At 48.4% G+C, this 18,043-nt stretch overlaps 2 protein-coding genes across 6 annotated transcripts; both read left to right on the plus strand.

The window, feature by feature from the left end:
* The first annotated feature begins 51 nt into the window (after nt 1–51).
* Nucleotides 52–8,228, plus strand: RNF31 (ring finger protein 31). 2 transcript variants are annotated; one of them, XM_074294330.1, is made up of 22 exons: nt 52–182; nt 597–792; nt 1,004–1,150; nt 1,403–1,558; nt 1,788–1,847; nt 1,950–2,025; nt 2,278–2,455; nt 2,596–2,995; nt 3,218–3,490; nt 3,675–3,923; nt 4,147–4,329; nt 4,450–4,656; nt 4,949–5,122; nt 5,219–5,317; nt 5,430–5,519; nt 5,652–5,766; nt 5,961–6,079; nt 6,359–6,472; nt 6,655–6,712; nt 7,295–7,391; nt 7,586–7,754; nt 7,866–8,228. In XM_074294330.1, exons 2-22 carry the CDS (start codon nt 598–600, stop codon nt 7,917–7,919), a joined length of 3,213 nt encoding a protein of 1,070 aa, XP_074150431.1. In that variant the 5' UTR covers nt 52–182; nt 597; the 3' UTR covers nt 7,920–8,228. The 2 variants fall into 2 exon arrangements, with proteins under 2 accessions (XP_074150431.1, XP_074150432.1); XM_074294331.1 differs by having other exon boundaries at nt 149–279.
* Nucleotides 8,229–8,776: 548 nt separating this feature from the next.
* IRF9 (interferon regulatory factor 9) lies at nt 8,777–16,876 on the plus strand. 4 transcript variants are annotated; one of them, XM_074294344.1, is made up of 9 exons: nt 8,777–8,904; nt 9,761–9,950; nt 10,211–10,448; nt 10,703–10,884; nt 11,000–11,087; nt 11,412–11,453; nt 15,562–15,921; nt 16,342–16,457; nt 16,565–16,876. In XM_074294344.1, the coding sequence occupies exons 2-9, from the start codon at nt 9,771–9,773 to the stop codon at nt 16,610–16,612; spliced, it is 1,254 nt and encodes a 417-aa protein (XP_074150445.1). In that variant the 5' UTR covers nt 8,777–8,904; nt 9,761–9,770; the 3' UTR covers nt 16,613–16,876. The 4 variants fall into 4 exon arrangements, with proteins under 4 accessions (XP_074150445.1, XP_074150446.1, XP_074150448.1 ...); XM_074294345.1 differs by having other exon boundaries at nt 10,727–10,884; XM_074294347.1 differs by having other exon boundaries at nt 10,211–10,394.
* Nucleotides 16,877–18,043: the final 1,167 nt, after the last annotated feature.

Raw genomic sequence — 18,043 nt, forward strand, 5'->3', positions numbered from 1 at the left:
CATTTAGCCTCGCCCGCTTCCGTCCGACAAGTCGAGGTCCCTCCCTTTTCCCGAGAACTTCCTGTTCCTTGCCCGGAGAGAGAGGCCGGGGAACCAGCCTCCGGCTGAGAGCCGAACCGGCCCGGGGATTGTGCGGCCGGCCGCTGCTGCAGCGTGAGCTGGGGAGCCGGAGGAGCTAGCCGGTCGGTGCAGGAAGGAAGGCATCGCCTCCCGGAGGATGGGGGGCGGGAACAAGCTGGGCGGATGATCCTCCGGGGTCGGGACTGAGGGACGAGGGAGGTCAGTGCTCTGGGCGCCGGGTCACAGGTCCTCCCGGACTCAGCAGTTTTGGGTCTCTCCGCCTCCTTCCTCGGGAGCCGCAGCCCCGATCAGCCAGAAGGCCCAGGGCGAGCAAGGGGCGGGGGTCCCCACCTGTCTAACGTGGGTGATGGGGAGGAAGGGCCGAAGGGCCGGCCTGGCTGGGCCGGGACTGCCTGCGCTGAGCCCCAGCAGAGCTGCCAGAGGCTAGTGGTCCTCGAGGCGGGCCCCTAAATCTGTGGAGTTTGGGCGACTCAAGGGGCGCCCCCTCCTAATTGAGCCCCCCCTCGCGCACTCAGGATGTCCGAGCTGCAGGAAGAGGAGCGGGTCTTCCTAGCTGCCCGAGAAGAGCTGGTGGAGGCCCTGACCAAGGATCCCGGGCAGACGTTTTCCCCGGAGCAGCTGCTCGGACTGCTGGACAGCGCGCTGCCCCTTTCCACCCGCTACCCTCGGCTGGACGCCTCCCGCCTGGTCCGCAGCAACGCCCAGGGAGAGGTGAGTGAGCGCAAAGACCCGCGCTATGGGAGAGAGCCGGAAGGGACTGAGTGACGGAGGGAATCTTTGGAAGAGGGACAGAATCGTGTCCAAGACCAGAAGGGAAGGGATGGAGTAGGGGACCAGTCAGCAGGTTTGGAGACTCGGGAACTGTGACATGTGACGCTCACGTATGTGGCCAGATCAAGCCCCTTTCACTGTGCTTTTGCAGCCTAGTCAGTACTTGCACAGGCTGTCCACCGCATTGAACATCCTAGAGAAATATGGCCGAAATCTGCTTAGCCCACAAAGACCACGCTACTGGCGCGGGGTCAAGTTCAACAACCCCGTCTTCAGAAGCACTGTGGATGCGGTGCAGGTGAGAGCCTCTTGTCGAGATCTGGGAGGGTGCAGCTGGGAGTGACTGAAGCCCCCGGGAGGGCCGGAAGCTAGGGATCGCCAGTTCTGTGACAAGTGATCGTTTAAAAAGGGGTTTTCGTGGGACTGGAATGAGAGTGTCAAGTTACGGGGGTCTCTAAGCGATAATGAAGAGCAGCATGCGGGTCTGTGTCGGAGGAAAGAGACACAAGAGTGGGCAGTCACAGACAGGCAGTGACGGGGTTCTTGACAGGGGGGCCGGGAAGTGCTTCGCCTCTATGGGTATACAGAACAGCAGCCAGATGGCTTAAGCTTCCCCGAGGGGCAGCAGGAGCCGGATGCTCACCGTGTGGCTACAGTTACTGTGGACGTCCTATTACTTCGAACTGAGCTCACCCTTCTTCTGGAGGTAAGACATTTTCCTCACAAATAGGAATTTGCCCTAACCTGAAGCCACTTTATAGATACCCACTCAGCTGGATCCCAAGCATGGAGCGCTTCCCTCCCCCTCCTTCCTCAAACCATACTGAGTGGTCACCTGCTCTATTTCTTCCCTTTCCCTGTGAGTGGATAGGGACCTGGCTCCTAGGGATAGTATGGCCGAGGTTCTGATTGTGCTCCATTTATTCTGCCCACAGAAATCTCACCCACGGCCAAAGGCACTGGAACAACTGCTAAAAGAGGGATCTGGTGGCGAGGTAAGGAGGAAGGGCTTCCTTGGTGTCATGGGGAGATTGATGAGAAAAGGCAATGAGGACTAGGTTTCATTGAACCCTCTATACATTACCCTTCCTTCTCAGATGCTGCTCTTCTCTGAATTCGTTTCTCCGCTGAGAGAGAACACTTCAAATTCTCTTCCTGCTCCCCAGACTCAAGGTACTGCTACGTTTTTGGAGGAAGGAGATAGTCAAATATGGTATCAATGATGAAGATTTGTGGAATTTCACTATGTGCAAATATAATCCTTCCAATCCTTGTTTCTTTTTCATTAAAGAGATGAAACTGACTCCTTGAACCTAGTCATATTAAAGAATGTATACTAGTTCATAGCTTATGTAAACTATACGCACATAATCCAGAGGAAATAATGTTCTTGAGATAATATGTAACTATTCTTCTCTTGTCCAGGTACCATAGCAGGTTCTTGCTTCCTATGTGGCTCTGTCCCAGGCACACTGCATTGCCCAACCTGTGGTCATGATCTTTGCCCAGCCTGTGACTGCCTTTTCCATCGACACCCATCGCGTGCCCATCATATTCGACAGCCCTTGCTTGGGAACCGCCCAGCCTCCAACCTTAGCTCTAGGTAAGAGGCTCCCTCCCTTCTTGATTCTTCTCAATTGATCCTCTGAGGGAAGGATGAGTGGGGGGGCATGCTAAGAAAATTAAAACTGTTCAGGAGCATAACTATCTGTTATTTAGGATAGCTCTGTGCTTTCGTTACAGTTTGTCAAACCTAACCCCACCTCGAGCCCTGCTCACATCTCCGCCCACCTTTGGGGACTGCTCTCTTCCTTCTTGGTCAAGTCCGGCCCCAGAGCCACCTAGCACTCGCCCGCCTTGGCACTGTGCCGCCTGTGCCAGGCTGAATGAAGCCCGAGCAGTGTTATGTGTAGCCTGTGACCGGCCCCGAGGGTGCAAGGGGGTAGGACAAGGGATGGAGAGCCCTCGGGCTGGAGGATTAGGGGGTGGACCACAGCGGGGCCGCTGGGCCTGTCAGAGCTGCACCTATGAGAACGAGGCTGCTACGGTGCTCTGCGCCATCTGTGAGCGACCTCGGCTTGCCCAGCCCCCCAGCCTTGTAGGAGATGTGCGAGACACTGGTGCCTGCCAGCCCGCTCTGGAGGTAATATGAATTCTAGCTTCTCCTCCACATGAGACTGCGTGTGGCTCTCTCAGATCTTTGCTTTCCTTGATGTTCTCTCCAACCACTCTCCCTGTCTGCACTTTCTCGTGTTCCCATGATTTTTCCTTCTCTCTCCTCCCAGCTTTAGGTCTTTTTTCTTGGGAATAGCTCCAAAGGGTGAACCTTTCAGGGGTAATGACTATTCCAGTCTACTTCCTCTAGGCTGGTGACTGGCACTGTGTTCACTGCACCTTCCGAAACTCTGGCCCAGGCTGGGTGTGCTCCATGTGTAACCGGACCAGTAGCCCCACTCCAGCAGTCCCCTCCTGGCTCCCGGCTAGCACGCTGGGAGAGGGAGCCCGAGCCAGCGTCTGCTTCAAGCCTGTATCTGCACATCGCCTGAGCACTCCTCTGCCCGCCCTCAGGGGAGAGCCTGAGCAGCATCGCCAGGACAAGATGCGGGAGGATGGACTGCGACTGGTAGCCATGATCCGAGTAAGTCTGTGGAGGGGGCCAGCTCTTAAGAAAGAGGAGCAGAGCCCTGAGTGTGGGGCAGGGGATGGGTTAGGTTCTAGAATTCCCTCGAAGTCAGAATTCTTTTCTGAGGGGGGTGAAGAATGCTTTCCTTACCTTTGTCTTAATGAAGCCACCCCACCACGGGGGGTGGGGGTGTCCCCAGGCAGGAGAGGCCGAAGGTGCGTGCCCAGAGGAGATATTTTCAGCATTGCAATACTCGGGCACAGAGGTGCCCCTGCAGTGGCTGCGGTCAGAGCTACCCTACGTGCTGGAGATGGTGGCAGAGATGGCAGGACGGCAGGACCCCAGCCTGGGTGCATTCTCCTGCCAAGAAGCCAAGCGGGCCTGGCTGGATCGTCATGGCAACCTGGATGAGGCTGTGGAGGAGTGTGTTCGAGCCAGACGCAGGAAGGTCGGGCAGGGTTGGGAGGGTGAGGAACCAGGGCCAGGGGATAAATTGGTACCAGGAAATGTTAATAAATGGAGGGTGGGATTGGAGTGGGGGCTGGGGTTAGGATGTCAGAACAAGTATTTGACTGAACTGGATATGCAAAACAAGGTTAAATATCAAGGTGGACCTTAGAATTTAGAGCTTCTGGTTTTTTGGTTTTCTTCTTTATTACTGTAAATATTAGGTTCGGGAGTTAGAAGTCCTAGGCTTTGGACGAGAGGAGGGAGCCTTGCAAGCACTCTATCAACACGGTGGAGATGTGGAGCGAGCCCTTACGGAGCTGCAGCGGCAGCGCCTAGAACCCTTCCACCAGCGCCTGTGGGAGGCCCCTGAGTCTAACCCTTCCTGGGATGGGCCTGATAAGCAGGTAATTGATGAGACAGCTCATGGGGAAGCAGAAAAAGCAATAAAGTTGTAATCCTGGAAAAGGCCAGGCCAGATGGGAGTATTCTGACAGATATTCTCCTTCTGTGCCTTCACATCCCAGAGTCTGATCCGGCGGCTCTTGGCAGTCTATGCTTTACCAAGCTGGGGCCGGGCAGAGCTGGCCCTTTCCCTGCTTCAGGAGACACCCAGGAACTACGAGCTGCTAGATGTGGTGGAGGCAGTTCGACATAGCCCTGATCGGGCCTTCCTACGCCGACTGCTTGCCCAAGAGTGTGCTGTCTGCGGCTGGGCCCTGCCGCGAAACCGGGTACCTTCCTTTCCTTACTCTTGGTTGAGTGATGGCCCCTCATGCTGCCAGCTTGTACACATTTTCCCATGAAATGATACCTTCAATCTCATGCCAGCCCAACCTCAATCAGGTGGATTTTTGGTATTCGTTAGTTCAGGGGAATCTTTGCTCTGTCCTCCCATTCCTTCAGATGTAGCGAGCCGGTGTCTTCCTAGTCAGGGCTCAGGGGATCAGCCTTCACCCAATCCCAGCAGCCTCGCTCTTTTTATATGGCTTATTGTCTCCTGACTTCCCCCTTCTCCTGCCCCAGATGCAGGCACTGACCTCCTGTGAATGCACCATCTGCCCAGATTGCTTCCGGCAGCACTTCACCATTGCCCTAAAGGAGAAGCACATCACAGATATGGTGTGTCCGGCCTGTGGGCGTCCTGACCTGACTGATGAGACCCAGCTGGTCAGCTACTTCTCTACCCTGGACATCCAGGTACCAAGCGAACCCAAAGTGGAACCCATGGCTAACGGGGTCCAGGGTTCCAGGTGGTTGGGGACCCTTTTCACCTGCCTCTTCTTGTTCTTCTAGTTGCGAGAGAGCCTGGATCCTGATGCTTATGCACTGTTCCACAAGAAACTGACGGAGCGTGTGCTCATGCGTGACCCCAAATTCTTGTGGTGCACTCAGGTGAGATGCTGAGGAAATGGCCAGAGAGCACAGGGAAGCCAGGAAAAGATTGGTTGACAGGATGGAAAAGGGCTAATGACATATCATAACATTTGCCTTCTTTCCCAACCAGTGTTCCTTTGGCTTCATCTATGAACGAGAGCAGCTGGAAGCCACATGTCCCCAGTGTCACCAAACTTTCTGTGTTCGTTGCAAGCGTCAGGTAAAGGGAAACAAGTCAAAGAGAGGCTGAAACAGTGGGGTGGATTAGAAAGACTGGGGAGCCGTGGAGCAAGAACTGGATCATAGTTTTATTTGGGATTGCAAGTCTCTAGCTAAAGTTTTCCTCCTGTAGTGGGAAGAACAGCATCGGGGCCGGAGCTGTGAAGATTTTCAGAGTTGGAAGCGTGCCAATGACCCTGAATACCAGGCCCAGGGCTTGGCCATGTATCTGCAGGAGAATGGCATTGGTAAGGCCCTCTTCTGTCCCTCCTCTCCGAGATACAAGCCTCTTCCTTCCTCAAAACACTCACCATTCTCTGCCATCATTGACCCACAAGCCTTTCATCTATCTTTGCCATTCTTACCCTTGTCAAGATGGAGAAATTCCTTGCTGTGAGTCAGCTTTGATAGCTTGCATTCCTGATGCTGTTTGTTCCCATAGATTGTCCCAAGTGTAAGTTCTCCTATGCTCTGGCCCGGGGTGGATGTATGCATTTCCACTGCACCCAGTGCCGCCATCAGTTCTGCAGTGGCTGCTACAGTGCCTTCTACGCCAAGAATGTACGTGGGAGATGGGAGGAGGGGGAGGAGGAGGATGGGGAATGGGATCAGACTACACTTGGGTTTGATTAGGAGGAAGTGATCGAGGATATGGAGAGTGGAGTTGAAGGGGTGGAGAAGTCATTATGCTGTTGAACTTCTTTCTCCATTCCCCCCACTACTGACTTCAGATCCTCTGGTTTCCCACCACCGCCCTAGACCTCATGAAGGGGGTTACTGACGGCCAGAACCCAATACCTTCTCCAGCTTACTTTATTTTTCTCCTTGGGTTCCTATCAGAAATGTCCAGATCCCAATTGTCGGGTAAAGAAATCACTGCATGGTCATCATCCTCGAGACTGTCTCTTCTACCTTCGAGACTGGGATGCTCTCCGTCTCCAGAAGTTGTTACAGGTCAGAAGCCTCTAAGACTAGCAGGAGAGGACCTCATCAGGAAAAATTTCAGGGTGTTAGGGTGTCAGGATTCCATTGTCTCAAAAATTCCCTCCATGAATCATTTTCAAGGCTAGGGGAGATAGTCTAAAGCAAGAAATGCAAGCTAGCTCAAACTTTCTCACTTGTCTTTCCCTTCCTAGGACAACAGCATTACTTTCAATACAGAGCCTCCAGCAGGAACCCGGGCAGTCCCTGGAGGTGAGTGAGGTTGTCATCTTGGAACCCCTGCCAATCTCCAGTTGTAGTTGCTCACTGAGAGGGGAAAGCCTTCTCTGTAGAGAAGGGGCAGTGATAAGAGTTATTCTATTATGCTTATAGGGTGAGAGGAGGGAGGGAAATGCTCCATAAAACCCTTAACTTTCTTGTTCATTAATTAGTTCATTCTTTGATATTAGCTCTCTAATATTTAAAAGACATTGTCCTAGGCACTATGGTCACTACGAAGAAGTATTCAAACAAAACCCCTGTCCTTTGGGAGTTTTTATTTGAAAAAAATAAAACATGCACTATTTGAAATTTAATTAGCAGTCAAGATCTCACAAGAAAACATGCAAAAAGGCAAAATTAATGGCACAAAAAAAAAAGGCAAAATTAATGGCACAAAGTTTACTCTAAGGGTTGAAGAGTTGTGATGTTAATGGGGCGCCATTGATAATTCTGGATATTAATGCATTCCTATCATCCATATTGGGAGTTAACCTTCCTTTGGATTTGGTTGAATAATATACCCATTATGCTTTGGGAGCAACTACCTTCCTTACATACTTTCTGCCCCCTCAGGTGGCTGCCGTGTGATGGAACAGAAGGAGGTTCCTGGTGGGCTTAAAGATGAAGCCTGTGGAAAGGAGACCCCCACTGGGTATGCCGGACTCTGCCAGTAAGTACCAGGCTGGAAAGAAGGTCCTTGTAGGAAGGTACTGAGACTTGTGCACTGATTCCTTAAAGACTGGGTTCTGGAATATGCCCCCTGGGGACGGAGTGTGGGCAGAACACATAAGGTCTGATGATCTCTGGATGGTGAGGAGTTCCCGAAGTAGGCCCAATACCTTCTCTCCATCTCCCACCCCTCAGGGCACACTATAAGGAGTACCTGGTGAGCCTCATCAATGCCCACTCACTGGACCCAGCAATGCTGTATGAGGTGGAGGAGCTGGAGACAGCCACTGAGCGCTATCTGCATATCCGGCCTCAGCCGGCAGCAGGGGAGGAAGCCTCCAGCTATCGGACTCGATTGCTACAGGTGAAGAGATTGTGGAGGGCTCTCAGCTACTTTGACTTCCAAAGATCCTCTCAGCCAACCTAGAATCCCTTAATATCTGGTTTTAACCCACTTTCCCATTTCCTCCTGCAGAAGCTGCTAGAAGAGGTGCCACTGGGCCAGAACATCCCCCGCAGGAAGAAGTAGCTGAGGCTGGGACCCTCAGGAAGGTCCCTGTACCCCCTCTCCAGGGGCTGGGACCCTCAGGAAGGCCCCTGTGTCCCACCTCCAGGGGCTGGGACCCTCAGGAAAGTCCTTGTGTCCTACCTCCAGGGGCTGGGACCCTCAGGAAGGCCCCTGTGTCCCACCTCCAGAGGCTGGGGCCCTCAGAAGGCCTCTTATGTCCCACCTCCAGGGGCTGGGACTCTCAGGAAGGCCCCTGTGTGCCCCACCAGTTCCCATTTCCTGCGGACTCCCACCGAAACTCCAGCACCAATAAAGGTGTCTCCTCTCCCAGCCTCCTTGGTGGTCCTTCTTATTAGTTCCCTCCAGCCAAGGGCATCTGGGGACTGAGGGTTAGAGGAAGGGTGGGCCAGAGAGAACCTGGAGGAACTTTGCTGTGACCTCTCTCCGGACCCCCCCACTGACGCTCAGGGCCTAGAGCAGTCGAAGATGCCGGATGGCCCCCTCTTCCCCACCACCTGCTTTCCCAAACCCCGGGGGTTTGTCCCGTGCCTAGCACTGTGCTAGATGCCCAGGTGGGAGGGAAGGGCTTAGGAAAAGCCCAAGATGCATCCCCCGGTCCCCATTCAGAACAATTCAGGCTCCTGTGGGAGCAAACTGCCAGATCTCTGTGGAAGTGCCCGCGCCTGGCGGTACCTGGCAGCTGGGCTCTGCTCTGCCCACAAACTCACTCCCGCCCATGCCCAGAGCCAGGGCCCAGAGCCAGGGCCCTGCACAGCTCGGCCTCAGCCAGCCTCAGACACTTTTCCCAGGTCGTTGCTCCCCCCTGGTGGCGGCTGGGTGCCCTGCAGCTCCAGCCCATGTGATTTCAAGGAAAAGGAGGTGCCCAAAGAAAACGAAACTGGGGGACAGTAGGAAGGGGAGGAGAGAGAGAGAGACACCGTCGGGCAGCTGAGCTGTGCCTGTTTTCCTCGCTCTACCCAAACAAGGCACCTGGCTGCCAGCACAGGTAAGGCTCTCCCTCGGGTACCCGGGCTTTGCAGGAGAGGTCCAGTCAGTGGGCAGATACTCTGATTCTGGAGGAAGGTAGGTCAGAGAAAATCCAGTGGAAAGAGTGGACTTTTCGGGCCGGGCCTGGCAGAGGGGCCCAGCAAGGCTCGGCCTCTGTCCGAGGGAGGGTCCCTCCAGGGAGGGTTAGCCCAAGGGTAGATCACCCTCAGACCAGAGGACACCCTCAGCCTTTGTTTTTCTTGTCGCTAATGGTCCCCAGTCCTAGTGTAACTCCGCCTCCTTTTTCTTCTTCCTCTTTTCAGTCTCCCCTATTCCCTCCCCACCCTTTCCTGCCCTGGTCTCTGAGGGACTGCCAGGCCCTAGTTGAACTAAGGGGAGAGAATGAAGGGCCCCAAATGTGATTTGAGAATAAGAAACAGGCTGTGTAAAGGCATAGGTCCAGCCCCAGGAAATGCTATCATGAAAAATGCAAGAAGGGACCTCAGAAGCCTACTAGTCCAACTCCTCCATTTTACAAATGAAGAAACTGAGGCCTCAGGGGAATAGGACCCTTGCCCACTGCCTCAGTGCCAGCCTTCTCTACACTGCACCAAGTTAGTCCTTCTGGCTCACAAATGGTGATTCAAGAGAAGAAAAATGATTTGATTCTCTTCCCTATGAATAGTGAAAATACCCTGACTCTAAATGCAGATAGGAATTTTGTCCCAAATAGAATTGCCTAGTTAAATTAAATTAAAAATTTTTATATAATTTCTATTGTTGATGAAATACAAATGACTGAGTAGTTCAGAGGACTTCGTCCCAGAGTCTTCTGTGATAGTTCTCATCTTATTTCTGCTGATGTTTCCACTTAGTCCCTCCAGAATGGCATCTGGCCGGGCTAGATATACGCGAAAACTTCGGAACTGGATTGTGGAGCAGGTGGAAAGTGGGAAGTTCTCCGGAGTCTGCTGGGAAGATGCAGGCAAGACCATGTTCCGCATCCCCTGGAAGCACGCAGGCAAACAGGATTTCAGAGAAGAACAAGATGCTGCCCTCTTCAAGGTACCACACAACTGAGGGTCCTGACCTGGGCACGGAGACCTTCTTTTCCAAAGACCTGAAAGGCTCTTTTCTGAAGAATCTGAAAACAGGTGTTAGGGACACCTGGAAATTGCCTTTTCTTACAACTGGGTGGTGGGAAGCCTGAGTATTTTCCATATTGGTTATGTTCCACTTAAGGGGGTGGATCTGTTAAATGGTTAAATGTATTAAGTTGATGGGGACCTCGGTGATCATACCCATCCCCTTCCTTCCTTCTCAAGGCATGGGCAATATTCAAAGGGAAATATCGAGAAGGAGACCAAGCAGACCCTGCGGCTTGGAAGACCCGCCTTCGGTGTGCCCTCAACAAGAGCCCTGAATTCGAGGAGGTCCCAGAGCAAGGCCACATGGAGGGGTCTGAGCCCTACAAGGTGTACCGGCTCCTGCCTCCTGGCACTCTTCCTGGTGACTACTGCCCCCCATGCTCCCTAGCTCCCATTCTTGGAAGCAGTGTAAGAGGTGGGTGGGTGGGTGGAAGGCATCTGGGGAGGGTTCCTTTTCCTAGCACAGAACTTCTAGGAAATAACGAGAGTTAAATTTTTTATAGCAATTAGGTTTACAAAGTACTTTACTCCTTGTGAGGTGGGTAGTGTAAATAGCCTCTGTTCATCTCATAGGTGAGGAAACCGAATCTTAGAGAGGTGGGAAGGGACCTGCAGAGCCAAGGGTGGCACTCCCAGACCTCCCATCTTGGTATTTTTTGCTCTTTGCAGATCCATCCTTAACTCCCTCTCCAGGTCCTGACTCCTTCGGGGCTTCCACAGCCCCACAAAGGACCCAGAAACTTCAGCTAAAGAGAAACCACAGTTTATTGTCCTCAGAAGAAGATAATGTAGAGAATAAACGGAGTTGTATCCTTATTGAGCCCTCTCTGAAAAACTCCCCTGGAATCATGGTGAGTCCCAAGGGGTGGGCTGTAAGGGAGGGCATGAGCTTGGCAGCCCAGGTTTGAATCATAGGTTTTAGGAGAGGGAATATCCATTACTGATTGAGCCATTTTTTGACCTTAGGTACCAAGTGAGGGACCCAGCAGCAGCTTTCAGCATATGGACGATTCTGGTATTGGGAGCAGCAGCAACAGTCCTGAGTCCTGTGAAGGTAGATTCCCTGCTCCCTTCCTCCTTCCAACCAAGACAGTCCTTCTAGAGCCATACCACCCTGAACTCACTTAATCTCCTTTGGTATGCTTAGTCCTGACAGCCTGAGTGATCTTTCAAAAGTCACTAATCTCTATGAAGTGTAAAATGAGGGTCCTAGGTTATGGGACCTCTGAATGTCCTTCCAGCTCTAAATCTTGATCCCATCACCTTAATGAAATTTCCAATTAGTCCTTAGGTTAGGTTGATTTTTTCCTGCCTACTTACTGGAACTTTCTCTCCTTTTCTTATATATTTGCTGATTCTACTGATATCACTTTACAAGATGATCCAGAAATTCTCCAGTTTCTTCCTCTTTCAGATGCAGGTAAGTAGACTCTAGAGCCATGGCCTTTCCTTTCTGTGACCCATCCCTACTCTCCTTGTTTTGATCTGTTGTTTTTTTTTTTTAGAGCCCTTGTGTGTTCTACCTTCTAACCTTTCCTTTGGGACATCTCTGAAGCCAGAAGCAAGTGATTCCCTGAGTGATTTTGATTGAGGTTTCTGAGAAGGTCTTTCTGCTCTATTGAACAAGTTTTGAGTGATAAACAATGTCCAGGGAGGGAGAGTGTTAAAAAAAGAAGGAAAGTTTCTTGAGAAACATTAAGGGATCCCAAAAAGATAATCAACAAAGAAGACTAGCTAGTATTTATTAAGGACATTCTGTGTTCCAGATACTGTGCTAAATCCTGGAGATATATATAAAGAGAGGCAAAAAATATTCCCTGCTCTCAAGGAGCTCACAATTTTCTGTGGGAGATAATATGCAAAGAACTATGTGCAAACAAGATATATTCAGGATATGCTGGAGGTGGTTTCATGAAAGGTGCTAAGAGTAAGGAAAATGGGGAAAGATGTCATTCAGAAGTTGGAATATAAGCTAAGACTTGAAAAAAGCCAGGCAAGCTACAAGGTAGAGAAGGGAAAGAAGAGAGTTCCTGCCTTGGATAAGAAGCAGTGAAAATACTTGAAGTTTGGATATGGAGTATCTTCTGCATGAAATAGTAAAGTAGCTAGTCACACTAGATAGAGAGTACTTGGAGGAGAATAACATATAAGGAGACCAGAGAGATAAGAAGGACTTCCAAAGCCAAATGAGTTTAAATTTGGTATTCAGCCAATAGACAACTACCAAAGTTTGTTGAATAGGAGGATGACATGGGCAAACCTTTCCTTCAGGAAAATCAATTTGACAATTGAGTGGGAGATTGATTGGAGTGAAGAGAGAGTTGAGACAAGAAGACCAACTAGCAGGTACGAAACAGTCCAGGAATAAGTTAATGAGAGGCCAAACTAGCATAGGGGCAGTGCCAGAGGAAAGAAAGGGTATATGGGATATGACAAATGTTATGAAAGTCAAATTGACAGGGCCTGGCAACTGATGAGATATGGAATGTGAGAGGATGAAATGTTAAGGATGTCACATAGGTTGTAAGCCTGGTGACTGGGAGGATGGTGGTACCCCTACTTCCTAATAAGTTAGGAAGACAGGAGAGTTTTGGAGAAAAGATAAAGAGTTCAGTTTTAGGTATGTTGAGTTTACAGTGTCTACAGCATGTCCAGTTTGAGTTGTTGAAGGTTAGAGATGTTGGGCATAGGAGATTGGAGATTGTGAGAGAGGTTAATTCTAGACATGTAAGTCGGAGAGTTATCTGCAGAGAAATAATTGCATTCAAGGAAACCAATGAGATCACTAAATGAAATAGCAGAGAGGGAGAAGAGAAAAGAGTACAGGACAGAGCCTTGAGGGGCATAGCATGACTTGGAGTAACACCCAGCTAAGGAAAAAGAAATGGTCAGATGGTGGAAGAACTAGGAAAGAGTGATGTATCGAGTAGAAGAGAGTGATTGACTGTCAGACTGCCAAGACTTCCAAGAAGGAAGAGGACGGAAAAAAGGTCATTGGATTTGGCAGCTAAAAGATCATTAGCAGCTTTGGAGAGAGCAGTTTTGGTGGAATGATGAGGTCATAAGCCAGAGTGGAAAATTAAGAAGAATCATTAAAAAAAAAAAAAAAAAAGTGGAGACACCTCTTGTAGACATCCTTCTCAATAAGTTTAGCCACAAAAGGGAAGAGGAAATATTGCACAATAACTAGTGAAAATGGATGGGTCAAGTGAGGGTTTTTTGAGAATGAGGGAGATGTGGGAATGTTTGTAGACAGTAAGGAAGCAGATAGGAAGAGATTGAAGGCAAATGAGAGTAGACATGAAAAAGGGGGGCACATATTAGAGAAGATGGGTACAGTAAGATCACTTGTACAGGTTTGCTTTCACAAGAAGTTCCATTTCTTTAGATGAGATCAGAATGAAAGAGAGTAGCAAAAGATATCTGTGTGGTGTGAGAAAAGGAATTGGGAGAAGAGAAAGCTGTCTGCAAATGGCCTCAATATTTTACTGACATGTGAGGCAAGGCTGAACTGAGAGAACTGGGGGAGAGGCTTCCATAGGAGGTAGGTCTCTTAAGAGAAGACTAGGTAAAAGGAGATGTGTTCTTGGAGCACTTTGGAATTGGACAATTACTCCCTAATTTGATAGAGTAGGAAAGCAAAGATTAGAGTTGATTTGTCCTAGGTCATATACCTGTCAGGGTTGGGACTGGAAACCTAGATTTCCTAACTTCACTTTCATTACTCCTTTGTCACAAGAGCCACCTGCTAGTGACTGCTGAGATCTAATTCTGACCAGCAGAATAGATCATGTCATGTGAGAGGATGATAATGATACAAGGAGACTGAGAAGCAGTTGCACTGAAGGTCTCTTGACCTCTTACCTCTGATTTATTTCCTCTGTATACCGAATATATATTTTCTAAGCACAGCAAGGTTATTATTATTTTTTAAAAAGCATATATTCTTTCTCAAGCAACATCTGCATCAGTAAATGTGTTTTATGATCTTTAGACAGATATTTCTGACTCTTTGGGTTATGTTGGTCTTTCCTTGGGCTTGCTAGCTTTACTTCAAAGATTGTAAAAACAAAATATTCCCTTAGTCTCTCTAGTATGCTATGTTTCACAGCTGTGGGGGCTTCACCCTAATGGTACAGTCCCCTTTGACCTTTTTACAGGCTTTGTGGATTCCACACTTAAGTCCTCAACACTCCCTTGTCTAAGATCTCAGTGCAGATAATACATTCATCTGTTTGGACCTATTCACTTTCCTGAATTCCAGTTTCCAGATCCTTCCACCTATTGGACTTCTCCCCCTGAATATCTCTGGTCTTTTAAATTCCACACTCAGGGGCAGCTAGGTGGCACAGTGGATAGAGCACTAGCCCTGAATTCTGGAGGACCTGAGTTTAAATCATGTCTCAGACACTTACCACTTCCTAGCTATGTGACCCTGGACAAGTCACTTAACCCCAGCCTCAGGGAGGGAAAAAAAAAATTCCACACTCAGCATGTCTAAAACTAAAATTTTCTTTACCCTGCACACACACATTTTTTGTCTCAACTATTCTATTTTGGTATCACTTTAGTGGGATTATTTTTTACTTGCCTCTCCCTTTCAGCTTCCATATCTAATCATTTACCAAGTGCTGTTGACTCCACCTTGACAGTCTCTCTCACATCTGTTATCTTTTTATTCCAACTATACTATTCCTCATTATCATCCATATGAACATATACAATAGCCTTCTGAAGGTTTCCCTGACTGCCTCCTTCCTTTAACCCATTTCTTCATATCTTGATCAGAACAGGCATTCTTGAGATCTTCAATGGTTCTTTGCTGACCTAAGTAAAGTTTACACTTCAGAGCTGGGTATTCATCTTGCTCCTTCCACAATCTGATACACCCCACTTCCAGACTTATTAAACATCTCTTTCTCTTCCTTGTGGTCTTTTCTCTGGTCAAAAGGGAATATTCTGCCTCATGCTTTTCTAACTTGGTACTTTGTTCATGGTATTTCCTTCTAAGTCTCACAATCTCTTAGTCCCTCTGCCTATTGAGTTCCCGCCTATCCATTAAAACCTTATTCAGATGCCATATACTCAAGGAAATCCTTCTTCCTTCTCCAGTAAGTAAAGTTTTTTTTCCCCTTCTTACCATTTAGCACTTTGCATCTTTCTAATGTACTTATAACCATAACTATATATTATACCTTTGTGTATTTGTGTCTTATCCCCCTAAAGACTATGAGAGCAAAGCACATATCCTAGCTAATCTTTTTCCACTCAAAGTTTCTAACACACTATTCTGCACAAGATATGTTTTTGAGGATAGCTGAATACTTATCCAACCCTAAAATGCTATAGAATTTGAAATTATTGGTATTATAAGTGTTTCTTGAATTAACAAACGGTCAAATTACTGAACCTCTTCAGCCTTCCTTACTATAAAATGAGGGGGTTAGACTAGGTAACCTTTTTCGATTTTAGTGCACTAGTGTGTTGTATGTTGTAGCATGATGTATCTTTTTTCCCCCTCTCTCCAGATTACTCCCTTTTGCTCACCTTCCACTACAGTGGGCATTTGGTCGGAAAAACTGAGGTGAATAGCCCAGACTTCCGACTTGTAGCCAAATCTTCAGGATCCCAGAGTACCATGGAGCAGGTGGTGCTCCCTTCTGCCAGTGTATTGTCTGAATCAACCCTCCAAGTGTCCACAGAGCACCTCCTGAACCTCTTTGATCGTGGCATCTTAGTAGCTAGCAATGCTCGTGGTCTCTTCGTGCAGCGCCTCTGTACCATCCCCATTTCCTGGACTGGGCCCTGTACTCCAGCTGGGCCTGGACCCCATCTTCTACAGGACAAAATATGCGTAGAAGTCTTTAATCCTACCAAATTTTTCCAAGGTGAGGACTGTTCCACTCCAACCCAGCCTTACCTCAAGGACCCTAACCACTACTTCCTCATCTTGGGAGTGTCCTAATTTTTAGAATCTTGCTCTTTTCCTGCTATCAATCCTTTGGTTGTCCTGAGCCCTTGGTCTGTGACTCCTGCCATCCTGAGTCCCTTTGTTCCCTTGCTTCTTCCCCAGTCTAGACACCATTCCTGTGAGACCCTGGGTGGATGGGGGTCATGTTGCCTCTTGTTCTGTATATTTCCCTTCCTCTGATTTCTGACTATCCCCTCCTGTCTTTTCCCTGCTTGTTTTCTTTCCTTTTGTCTTTATCTCCTTTTTCTCCTTGCATGATTTTACTCCTCTCCCACACCTTCTTCTCACCCTTTTGTTCTCTACTGCTTCCCCTCCCAAATTTCTTTCTTTCCATTAGACCTATCTCGATACCACAAAGGCCTGGCCCCACCTCCTGAGTTCCAGGTGACCCTCAATTTTTTGGATGAGCACTGTGGTTCTGAATATACTAATAAGAATCTCATCACAGTCCAGGTAGTATCATTATCTGGGATTGGCTGGAGTCTCTGGGATGAGGGGGGGGATTCTTCCAGAATGAATGATGATTTGACTCACTGGTGTGTCTGTTCTTCCTGGCACAGATGGAGCAGGCCTTTGTCCGAAACCTACAGAAAATTGGACTTGTATAAGGGGAAGTGTTCTGTTCCCTTGGCATCTGTTACACTGGTCTTCTTCCTTTCCTTTAACTTTTGAGGGGCATGCTGTTCATTGTATGTCTTTCTAGTTCATGATGGTGCCTTCTATGAGTTGTATCCACTATGCTTGGGTCTAAGGGGGGAAGTGCCTGAGAAATCCTAACAGCTCAAATTCAGAGCACCTTTCAATTCCAAGCCCTAAAAATAACTTTAGATTCACTGTCTAAGTTTTTGAATAAAGTTTTGTTGAAAATGAAATTATCTGATTTATTGGGAGGAGACTGACATATCAGGGGAAAGCAAGTGTGATCATTGCAGAATCAGGAAAAAAAGCATCTTATCACTTAAACCAAGGGTTCTTAACCTGGATCCCAAGGAGGAGAGATATCAAATGTTTAATTCATTTGTAACTTTTAAAATATTTTGATAATTGTATTTTAATAGAAGTAGGTTCCTTTGTAGTTCTATTTTATTTTTGTGCATTTAAAAACATTAGGAAAAAAAAATGAGAGAAGGGCCAATGGGCTTCAGTGGACACCAAAAGAGTCCAGAACATACACAAAAGGATTAGAAACCCTTGATTTGAACTCTTGTTTTGGGGGATTAGAAAACATGGATTCTCTTCCTGGTCACACCTTGCCCTCACTCCAATCACTTCTCATATTTCTATATTCCCAGAAGTCCTTGACTATACAGGCCTATAAAGACCAAAGTGGGAAGATCTTCTACTCAGAGAGATGAGCAAGGTGCTAAGTTTTAGAAACAAAGATGGGTATGCAGGTCTTCTGTAAGAGGCAATTAGCCAACTAAGTTTGTGCTCTGTGTAAATTGCTAGGGATTTTTTTAAAAGGCAAGAGACACTTCTTGTTCTAAAGGAGCTCACAGCCTAATAGGTGAATCAGCATGCAAACAGCTGTGAATAAAGAAACTATATATGGGATAAATGAAACATAATCAGAATAAGGAAGGATTGGAGTGAAAGAGAATCAAAAAAGGCTTCTCGTTGAAGGGATTTTAGCCCGACATGAAGGAAGCCAGAAAGCAGAGATAGAGGAAGGTAATTGCAGGAATGGGCAGAGAGCCAGTGAAAATGTCCAAGTCAGGAGATAAAACATCTTGTGCAAAAAATAAGGGCAAGGAGCTCAGTATCACTGGCTCACAGAGTATATAGAAAAGTGTAATATAGAAGGACTGGAAAGGTAAGAAGGGCTTTCAATATCAAACGGGATTTTATATTTGCTCTCCGAGGTGATAGGGAGCCATTGGAGTGTACTAGTGGGTGGGGAGGAGTGACTCTGCCAGAGTCGCTTTTTAGGAAGGCAGCTGGGTGGAGCAGACCGGAATGGGGGAAGACTGGGGGCCAGGAGGACCACCGGCAGATTATGGCTGTCTTACTGCAGCAGGGTGCGCAGGGCCGGCAGGAAT

Source organism: Sminthopsis crassicaudata, chromosome 2, assembly GCF_048593235.1.
Source record: "Sminthopsis crassicaudata isolate SCR6 chromosome 2, ASM4859323v1, whole genome shotgun sequence".
NCBI classification, from domain to species: Eukaryota; Metazoa; Chordata; class Mammalia; order Dasyuromorphia; family Dasyuridae; genus Sminthopsis; species Sminthopsis crassicaudata.